Source organism: Papilio polytes, unplaced genomic scaffold (genome assembly GCF_000836215.1).
Source record: "Papilio polytes unplaced genomic scaffold, Ppol_1.0 DF822067.1, whole genome shotgun sequence".
Lineage (NCBI taxonomy): Eukaryota > Metazoa > Arthropoda > Insecta > Lepidoptera > Papilionidae > Papilio > Papilio polytes.
The window spans coordinates 3,498,609-3,509,064 of NW_013527137.1; the positions used below are offsets into that span (position 1 = coordinate 3,498,609).

Sequence of the window (10,456 nt, forward strand, 5' to 3'; positions counted from 1 at the left end):
TGCCGCCGCCGCTGCGCTCCGCCACGCACGAGGACTACTCCGTGCACGACACGCCTCCCGGACAGAAGGTACCTACTCTTTGACAATCATAATTATCACCTATACAAAGAGTAGCAACACTTCTCAACACTGTAATCTTAAGGTAGAGACATCCCACGTATTCCACTTGTTAGTTTTTTTAAACAAGTGTAATTGTTTGTTTCAGGGATCTCGCGTGTTCGAATCTCCAAAGACCAACATCTGGTGTTCTCCACCGGCGAGCGCTTTGCCCAATCCAACGGCATTGCTCACACAAGAAACTAAACGTGAGATAAATATTTTTACTTAACATGCTTACATAAAACACTTACAGCAAACAAACATAAATATAAAATTTGTTGCCAGGTCGCACTCGGCTGGCGGCGCAGTTCGATGCAGCATAATGTCATTCCAAACATATTAAAATGCATTCCTACGAGATGTACAAGCGAAATAACGTGTGTCGGATGTTTGGATGAGCTCATATAATGTATCCAAGGTTTGCAACGAATTTTATCAACAAGACAAATACCAAGTGTCCTAAGAATTGTGATGTCTATAACAATAATGTTTTAGATCGTGTATATTTTTGTGTGTTTATTTAGGTTAAGAGAAATATTTGCGTTCGTAAAATGTTATCAAGTGCTGCATACAAAATAGAATTCGAGTTATACAGGCTTTATGAATGGCAATAAGTCGGGAAAAGTATTTATTACTAAGATATTTCTCTCTGTACGATTAATTGTCGTTGTGTCCACAAATGGATTGTTAAAATATTATTTCTGCAGAATATTCTGTTCAGTTTAGCGTGAGTTTTTATGTAAATGTCTTCCTTTATACTTAAGTCTTCTTTTAGATATACAGGACATCTAAGATAAAGATTAACAAATATTGGAATTTACAACTTTATAAGTAAAGTTTAAAATAGTTAAAATTAGTAGATAAATTGTTGGAAAAGTACAAATTTTTGAATGTAGTTATTTGAATAATAAAATGTTATAATATTTTATCTAGTTGAATTTAAAAACAAAACTCAAATATGGCTACTGATCTAGAGAAATTGCAGATATCTCAGGCTAAAATGAACAGTCTATGAATACCATCAGTTTTGTATAATATATTTATATAATTTTTTTGGTTACTATAATTTGTATAATATTTATGACACTATATGTGATGAATTTTAGTTACTTAATCACTTTGTTTTTGTTTTTTAACTTTTGACAATTATTTATATTTCTAAGGCTTTAATTATTGTATACAACAGTGACTGAAATACATATACCGTAAGATATCCACATAATAGTTTAGAAAGTTCTCCAGTATAGCATATAATTATGTTTGTAAGCTGTTTGACTGGTTATATAACATCATAATGAGTACAGTGAATTGTATGTATATGTTTATAATATATATGTATGTTAGCATTTACACATTACATATCATATGTAAGAGGTAGGCCGGGAAGTTGTCCGGATTGTTGGGATGTGTTATGTGATATCAGAGCGCTTATAACATTTTTCGAATGTCCATATAAAGTACAATAATCATATGAAAATGTTGATTTTTGTGAAAAGAATTTTATCCTTTGATATATGATCTCAATTGATTCTATATTATGTTTGTTTCAATTCGGCCTTAATATGTGTTTAGTTGTGAATAACTCTAGTGCGGTTGTATGTGCATTTAATGAAATTCTTTTAATGTTTGCATAAGTATCAGTCGAATTTACGTACTTTTAGATAACGTTTACATTCTTTAAATGTTTATAGCAATTTATTTGTAAGGGAAACTTGAATGTAAATGTATTTCTAAAGTGTCGTCCACAAGTTACATGCAAAAAATATCAAGCCAATGTTATAGAAGTTAAGGGAGCAAATTGCAATGTACAAAGTTTATACATATCTAAGTCTAGTTTGATATTAATTGCAGGACTTAGTTTGTCATTGAATTTGCGTAATTTGTGTAGCAATTTATGGACAAAATGTAACATTTTGTATAATGCAATTTGCGTTCACTTTAATACAACTCAAGAGTCAATTATAGATGTTCAAAGATTTTTTTAATATATATAATAATAGTATTAAGTTATTTTTTGTTATAAGTTCAAGAGTTTGCCGCCTAAAGTGCAATGGTTGTAATGTTCGACATCGAAAAATATCGTCGTCCATGTTGATTTAAGTTATGAAGAATATTGTGTGTGTATTGGTTTATTTAGGTTATTGTCAGTCGGTATGTCTCACATTTGTTTTAGAAAGACTTCCGACTGTGTTTCATCAGCTAATCAAGATAATTAAGTACAAGCAGTCGTTTTTATTATGAGGTAGTAGAAAGTTGTATGTCATAGTTGTGTGCTTGTTTAGAATGGTAGCTGCTCTTTCGTTAGTTGTTAATGCCATAGACATATATTAATGAATAGTATTTTTAGTGTATCTATTGGTGTAAGAGATGTGCGTAATCTTTGAAGTATGGTAATGATTTAAAATTGTTCATCATCATAATAATCATACATGTTCTCTTTAGGATAGTGTTTAGTAGCCAGTTATCCTAGTGAGTCTGTCCTTTTTTAGGATCTGTCATGATTTACTTTGCAATAATAATAATATTGGCTATAATAAATGCGCAAATAATTACTATTAAATAATATCTTATTTTTTATATAATTGTATTTTTTGTAAATAAATATACAATACATTGAAATTATGAAACATCAAAATATTACACCTGTGATATAATAAGTACCAAGAACGCCACAAATTTTTCCATTAAATTGCCAATTTATGTAAATATACATAAAATGTTCTATAATTTGGTACATTAAGTAAAGTACATTAAAAAAAACTAAAATCCATTTACGAATTATTTGAATGTGTATAATAATCAAATGCTAAGAAATGTGTTTTTGCTGATGTCAACATGGATTTACGATATTTTTATGTAAGATCAAGTTTGTTGATTAATGTAAGCCGGCTCTTGCATATCGAGTTTGAGTGTTTTGATTGTATACCACATGACATTGATGTGAGATCTAAACACTGCCAACTCTGCATTATCTGTTGATTTTTTACCATTGTATCTAAACAACTGTTCTATACATGTCTTGAAGGGTCAGTTCCTTAGAAATAAAGGATAGAATGTTTTGGTACAATGTGGAAATAAATCATTTTAAATATTTAGTAAGATAAATGCAACTACACTTTGTGTCCACCTTCTGTCCAGTCTATTGTGAAAATCACTTTGTCTTAAGAAATACAATTATATCTCTTGTCCTATTTATTACTTATTTTATCTTTGATACGTAATAAACAATGACAAAAAATTAAGTCGCTTTAGTGTTGCCATCTAAAAATGTTTTAATGTGGCATTAATCCTTAATAATTCCAAATATATCTGATTGAATTTCTTAAGACTTGTAGGAGGTATATTTTTAAGTATTTTAAGTATTGTTTTTACTTTTGTGACCAATAAAAGTTTTAAATTTCTAATAATAAGATAGTTTTAAGTAATTCCAAAAGCAGTAAATGAGAGACTTGTGCGTGTTTTATCCATCTTAGTATTTCTGTGATTGTTAATTTCTTGTTGTAGTTCCAACTCGTAAATCAATGTACATCCAAAAGTAGAATTTTGTCAAAATGCATGAAAATGAATGTAGTGTTGGAAATAAATGTTATTTTTTGAATATAGTGTTTCATTTCACTAAAACGTGGAATAGCATAAATACTTTTTGAACATGTAATTATTGGTTTTTATGAAAAAAATAAATGGACAATATTAGATGCTAGAATTTATATTATTATCATCTACAACATACATCAGAAGTTTACTTTGTAGCTTTACAAAAAATTACTTAGTTTGGTCCGAAAGAGGACCATTGCGTCTTTCCCACACCATGCGATGCTTTTGTTTCATTAAAGCTTTTCTGGCATCAGCATAAGCACCAAGATCTCCATCTGCAAATAAGTAATAAACATTGTTCTAACTATACATTTTTTGTCATTAGTAAGCAGTAGGAGATTTTGACATGCAATTTATAGGAATTTATGAATTGAGGAAAAATTACTTACATTTAATGAACCATGCTTCCTCAGCATTCTTATATCTCTCCCAGAATGGTTTGCAAATAGTAAGGTGGTCTGGTTGCTCATACATCATACAATCTTCATAGCGCATTCGAAGAATACTGAGGATTTCTGAATCAACAGCTCTGAAAGGTTATTAAATTCTTTAATTAAGCGACTATGTTTAATTGCAATTTTTACCATACTTATCAAAGATAATTTATTTGGGAAGCACAACAGTCTAACCTGTCTCGTTTGAACTGCGCGTTGGCTTCAAAGTCACACACAGGGTCGTCTTCGTAACATTGATCAATTGTAGGCACACGCCTGAACTGCCGATGGTACCAAGGATATTTTTTCTGATTTGGTTCGACCACCTTTTCTGCAATATAAATATAACTTTATAACATAAAAGTATGACTTACATAACACACAAAAACAAAAATATTGTAACGGACCTCTAAACCACGTAACTGGGGCATCTACCGTGGCGTAAAGGCTCTTGGCAAAAGCCCTAAACAAATTATCATCTTGTGGAGGATCTCCTTTTACCATTCTGTATATTTATTGAAGATTTTCGAAAAGAATATTTTATATTGGTTGATGTAAAATCAGAGCAAATTTGACGTTTTGTTTGACACTGACATTTGACAACCACAGATACAAATTATGGTTCAATTATATAAAATTAAACATTACTTCATTAAATTACTACCATTCCAAGTCTTGTAAGTTAAAATGAATTAGTTTCTATCTTTTATAATTATATAAACAATTAATTTTAGTAATTATAAATAAAATCTGCGGAAAGGCCTTGTCTATGTTTTTGTTTTCGTTGAGCGCTGAACGCATTCTTCTTTCAGAGATAACAAACAAAATGGCGCTTCTGTCAGTTGCATATCAATATTTTCTAATTGGTTTTCAGTACAATGTTTGAAATACATTAGAACTAAATAAATTTGTTTGGTTTGTCATAATGTCGACCAATAACCTTTCATCAGTTTTGAAGTCCTGCTCTGAGGGTGAGTTGATTAACGAGGTTGCAGAGACTGGCATGACACCAAAACAGGTGGAAGGATCCCGACTAAAACGTACTTTTACTTTACCTCGGAATCCCTTCGGTACTACAAAACCTAGTTCGAGTAGAAATAAAAGCAACGAAAGCGATAATAAATCTACAACAGGCACAATTATTGGTACAACTCAAAAAGACGAGGGTATCGTTGAAAGGAAGTTGTTTAGAAGGCCATCATGGAAGATATTCTTGAATAAAATAGCTCAGCACATGAGTACTGTGAACGTATCGGGAGTAAGTGTACATTCATCGTATTTGTACATTGCGTGCCAAATAATGTTGCGTCATTATATTTGTTTTTCTTGCTCAAGGTTAAAACAGTCCCCACGATAATAAGCAATGAGCGAGTGCCGTGCAGCGGGGACCCGCCGTGGCCACCGGGGGCGACGCCGGCCGCCACTGGAATCAAAAACCACGGGAATACTTGTTACATGAATGCAGTTCTTCAGTGCCTTTCACATACTGATGTCATAGCTGAATACTTTGTACTAGACCATTACAAGGTAAAGTACATTTTTTGTTAAATACCAAGATTTTTTCATTATGGAACCAGATAGTATGTTAGGTTGATTAAAAAGTATACAAGGTAAATTTACAACATACTTAGTGTGCTGAAAATATGTATGTATTATCACTTTTTATGATCTGTTATGTTCAAGATATTCAAAGCAAGGTTTTTCTAAAAAAGGAATGAAATGTCAGTAGGATATTTGAATGTAATGAAAAATGCATTATTGTCAATCCATTATTTTTTTAGGTGGATTTACAGAAGAGAAATAAGATAAATTCGAAAAAATATGGAACTCGTGGCGAAGTTACGGAACAATTAGCTGCCCTCCTGAAAGCATTATGGTCATGTAGATATACTCCTGATATGAGTATTGCGTTCAAGGTAATGCTATATTTTTCTTAATATATATCCCTACAAATTTCTTGGATTAATCTTTCACACACATTGATACTACATAATGATAAGATTTTCACTACACTTTACATAACATATTGAATGTCATAGTTATAACAGACTGAAATCTTATCACATTTTATGTTTAAAATTGTATAACATGCTATAAATAAAAATTGCATTCAATTGATAACATGGGTTGACTGAGAAATCTGATCAAAGCAAAACCTTTAATTTAATTTCTGTTTGTTTTGATTAAAATTATAAATATGACCTTTTTGTTTTAGTGGACATACTGTTAAATATTTTTATAACATGTTTTTGTTAATTTGATTATGAAGTGATAACCTTGTTATCAGGGTGCAGTAGAAAGGCATGGCTCGCAATACCGGGGCAACAGCCAGCATGACGCGCAGGAGTTTCTCTTTTGGCTACTTGATAAAGTGCATGAAGATTTGAACACAGCCACTAAGAAAAAGTATAAAACTATCAAGGTTTGAATGTTTATGTATTAAAAAAAATATACCAAATGTGTTGTTAAATTTAGGGCAAGTTTACTCTTTAAATGAATTTGCTATGTGGGGCAAAATCAGGGAGATGACCAAAAAATGTGAAATAAACATTTTTACTATAGGACCAACAGTGATGTTAGTCTTTACATAATTAGAACATAATTTTAATCACTACAAGAAGCCACTGCAAGTTTTAAACTTGCATCTTATTAGATTATTTCACTTGGAAGCCACATAATACATCACATGTTCATATCTGTGCAGTCTGCCAATATCTACATAAAACTGGAATCTTATTTAAATAATTATATTAACAAAGATAATTAAAGAAATTATCTTTAGGATAAAAACACAAACTATTATAAATAAGTTGCAAATCTTGATGCACTTTTGTAATTTATTTCATTGAAAAAACTAGCTGTTACCCGCAACTCCTTGCTTGTAGAATTAAAAAAAAGGACTGAGTTAGTATCCAATCTTGAAGTGGTGACTGTATGTACTCTTCAATCGATTTTCTAGATTCCAATTTCCATCCTGATCTAGTTTAGCTATTTTCATGTTATATGTAACAATCATCAATTTTTTTGCATACAAAAACACACATTTTTTTAGAATACAGGAGGTAAGTCAGATGAAGTGGTGGCGGCGGAGACATTGGCGAACCACGCCCGGAGGAACAGCTCCTTTGTGCAGTCAGTTTTCCAAGCTCAGTACAGGTAAGTTAAACAAATCATTATCTAGCATGTTCAGTGTCACTGAAAAAATGTCATATTAAAGTGAAAACTAAGTAGCATTTAATGTGTTGGGTTTATGGCAAAAGTAAAGCCTATGTATTCTTTCAGACTACCCTCTACATCTATCTATATCAACAAATTTCATCCAAATCTGTTCACTAGTTTAGACTACAAACTCTAAGAAACATCCATACATACATGCATCCATCTAAATTTTCCCATTTGTAATATTGGTAAGATCATTTTCAAGGGTATAGCTAGTTTTTGTTAAAATTTAAGTCTGTTTTGGTTCAAGTAAATTGCATATTAAAGAATATAAATCTACATTTCAAGGCTGTTACAAATCTCGTAAGATAAGTAACTTGTTTTGGAGGCGAAGTAATTAATTTAATGAATGAATTAAGAGCATTGTATTTCCGCATACGATTATTTGTTTTACTATCTCCAAATTGTGCTTTATGCGGATTATAATAATAACTATTTCGACTACGTTTTTCCGAGTTGATGTTTATTCATTTATGTTTGCAATATGTGTCTGAAAATAGAATATTTATTCAACACTTACATTAACTTCTTATTATTCTTTCGTTGAAATTTTTATAACACTACCACACTTATAATTTAATGGTTACTGAATAAGGCTTTTAGTATGGATTTCTCATACTTGATCTACATTCATATAAATCCTTAGTGATCTTCCAAGGTAACCATTGAACAAAACTTACTGTGGCTGTGAGTTATTTAATTATATCTAAGGTTATGTCCTTAAAAAATATGAATTGAGGATAATGTATAACTTAACAAGTACTTTTATCATGCTTATTGCCCTTTTATCAACAGCTTTACATACTTTCCTTAATTTATGTCCAAAAATTTTGTAGTTGAAAATAATACGTTTAAATGTTAATAAGCAGAGGTAAATTTATAAAAAAAATATACTGTAAATATACATATATCAATAAGTTACAACTTGCTGGAAATAAATGGCTTTTTCATTTTTTAATTTTATTAATTTTTAATGTACTGATTTAGTATGTGATGTTGAATGTTTCTGTGTTGAGGTCTGCGCTGACGTGTGCGAAGTGCGAGCGCACGTCGTGTACGTTCGACCCGTTCCACTGCGTGAGCGTACAGCTGCCCACGCGGCTCAACACCGTGCAGCCCTCGCCGCTGCCCGTCAATGTGAGTTACACTTTACACCATACACTTACACTCTAATCTTCAATCTTCTCAAAAAGTGTATAGCAACCCAAACGGGGGATCAATATTGATTAAATTCTGTATTTCTATTTATTAACTCATTTAACCCTTAAATGTCTGAAGTTTTAAATTCAATACCAGGATTATAAATCGCATTGCACACCTACAAATTTTATTTTATTATTAACCTGTTTACATGTTACCTTTGACTGATAGTCTTCAAGTGTGAAAACAAAAAGGAGCCTATCTCGAAAATGTTGTTACCTTTAAAGGTAATGATTTCTCGACAAGTTGGAAGGATAATATATAAAAATTTCTTTTTTTTAATATTTCACTCCATTAGTAAATACAGTAAATGTAACCTACACTTATGCATTTTTTAATTAATTTAGAAATCTGGTTAATCAAAATAATTAATGTTTTTTTTATTTGATTATACAATTCCCCTAGCATGAAAGCCAGAGCCTTTAATATTCTTTATTTAATTCATTTGCAACATTAAATTTGCTATCTTTTAAAAATTAATGGTTAAGGACGCTTGACGAAGTGTGTAAGTGTATAGGAAATGTGTGTCAGGTGGTGTACGTGAACCAGCAGCCGCGGCAGGTGCGCATCGGCGTGGAGCTCCCCCCCACCGCGACCATGGAGGAGCTGCGCACCGCGCTGCACAACGACACCGGCATCGACGCTCAACATATTATACTCAGCGAGATCAACGAAACAGGTATGGTATTCAATTAGCGGCTGATTGAATGAGTATGAATGACTAGCTTTCGCCCGCGACATCGGGCGAATCCGCGGGAAATTAAAAAGGACAAAATTGGGGAGCCTATGTGTTCCATACTTTACGTTTATGTTTAACTTTAACTAACCTCCATCCATCCATCTAAACTTTCGCATTTATAATATTAGTCTATACTAATGTATACTAATATTATAAAGAGGAAAACTTTGTTTGATTGTAATAAATAGCCTCAAAAACTACTGGGCCGATTTTAAAAATTCTTTCACCGTTAGAAAGGTAATTTATCTGTGAGTAACATAGTTATATTTTTCCCATTTCCTTTTTGTTATTTTTAAATTTCATGCGGACGGAGTCGCGGGCTAAAGGTACTAAGATATATATTAAGGTGTGTTGTGTTGGCAGGATGGTGCAACGCGCGCTCGGGCTGGGAGGTGGCGGGCATAGACTACGGCGCGCTGTACTGCCTGGAGGCGCCGCCGCTGCTGCAGACGCCCACCACGCCCTACCTCCTGCTGCTGTGGGTCAACCTTCTCGACGGGGAACGCTTTGGTATCTACACATTTTATAAAAACATAACATTATATACATACGCTTTCTTGTTTCTTCATATGGAAAAGTCTGTTTTTTTATTTTATATGTATTTTCGCATAATGGTGCTTTATTAATTTGTATTCATCATATTGTATTAGAAATAATTTTATGAGCAGTAATGTAGTAGTTTTAAATAGCAATAAAACGCCCTTGATCGTGTGTGGAGTGAGGGCGGTGACTGATAGCGCGAGCCACGGTGACGCCCTGTCCTTGTACTTTGTCGCTTGTTGCTTACGAAGGTTATTGATATTTTAATTCATGTATTTGAAGAAAATAATATGTAACGTATGACATTGTACCATATTAATTATAAAACCCGGCTTAACTTACATGAAAAATTCGGTATAGACACCGATCAGATCCGCTAGAGCCAACAAATCCACTTATTCACTCACCCTGATGATGCACCCCCGACGGATTCGACTCTGGTCGGTGCCTATACCAAATTTTCCATGTAAGTTAAGTCATGCTTTATAATTAATTCATACTATACTAATATAAAGAGAAAATATTTGTATTTTTATATATTTATTGCAATAACTTAAAAACTACTGGGCCAATTTCACCATTATAAAGAAAGTATGGTTTTTTTAGTTTTGACGCGGGCGAAGTCGTATAA

General features: G+C 32.3%; 2 protein-coding genes and 1 long non-coding RNA gene across 3 annotated transcripts in view; 2 read left to right on the forward strand and 1 right to left on the reverse strand.

Moving 5' to 3' along the window:
* On the forward strand, positions 1-3,697 carry LOC106107369. Its single transcript, XR_001225864.1, has 3 exons — positions 1-68; positions 206-305; positions 385-3,697. It is a non-coding gene; the product is annotated as an uncharacterized LOC106107369 (long non-coding RNA).
* Positions 3,698-3,789: 92 nt separating this feature from the next.
* On the reverse strand, positions 3,790-4,719 carry LOC106107039 (NADH dehydrogenase [ubiquinone] 1 beta subcomplex subunit 10). The gene is made up of 4 exons (XM_013287716.1): positions 4,535-4,719; positions 4,323-4,458; positions 4,083-4,222; positions 3,790-3,968 (listed from the first exon to the last, which is right to left on the reverse strand). Exons 1-4 carry the CDS (start codon positions 4,629-4,631, stop codon positions 3,862-3,864), a joined length of 480 nt encoding a protein of 159 aa, XP_013143170.1. The 5' UTR covers positions 4,632-4,719; the 3' UTR covers positions 3,790-3,861.
* Positions 4,720-4,953: 234 nt separating this feature from the next.
* The window catches only part of LOC106106848 (ubiquitin carboxyl-terminal hydrolase 31), a gene marked incomplete at its 3' end in the record, with an annotated part of 7,866 nt that continues 2,363 nt past the window's right edge, over positions 4,954-10,456 (forward strand). The window contains exons 1-8 of the mRNA XM_013287507.1: positions 4,954-5,385; positions 5,463-5,654; positions 5,909-6,043; positions 6,415-6,549; positions 7,180-7,283; positions 8,363-8,483; positions 9,078-9,225; positions 9,649-9,866. Of these exons, the coding sequence (XP_013142961.1) occupies positions 5,053-5,385; positions 5,463-5,654; positions 5,909-6,043; positions 6,415-6,549; positions 7,180-7,283; positions 8,363-8,483; positions 9,078-9,225; positions 9,649-9,866 (1,386 nt within the window). The remainder of the gene's footprint in view (positions 5,386-5,462; positions 5,655-5,908; positions 6,044-6,414; positions 6,550-7,179; positions 7,284-8,362; positions 8,484-9,077; positions 9,226-9,648; positions 9,867-10,456) is intronic.

Bases quoted from the DNA above. Each gene is read 5' to 3' on its own strand.
- LOC106107039 (XM_013287716.1), bottom strand. From the start codon at position 4,631: ATGGTAAAAGGAGATCCTCCACAAGATGATAATTTGTTTAGGGCTTTT. The intron at 4,223-4,322 runs GTTAGACTGTTG...ATAACCTTTCAG, and splicing joins GCGCAGTTCAAACGAGACAG to AGCTGTTGATTCAGAAATCC. The intron at 3,969-4,082 runs GTAAGTAATTTT...ACTTATTTGCAG, and splicing joins GGAAGCATGGTTCATTAAAT to ATGGAGATCTTGGTGCTTAT.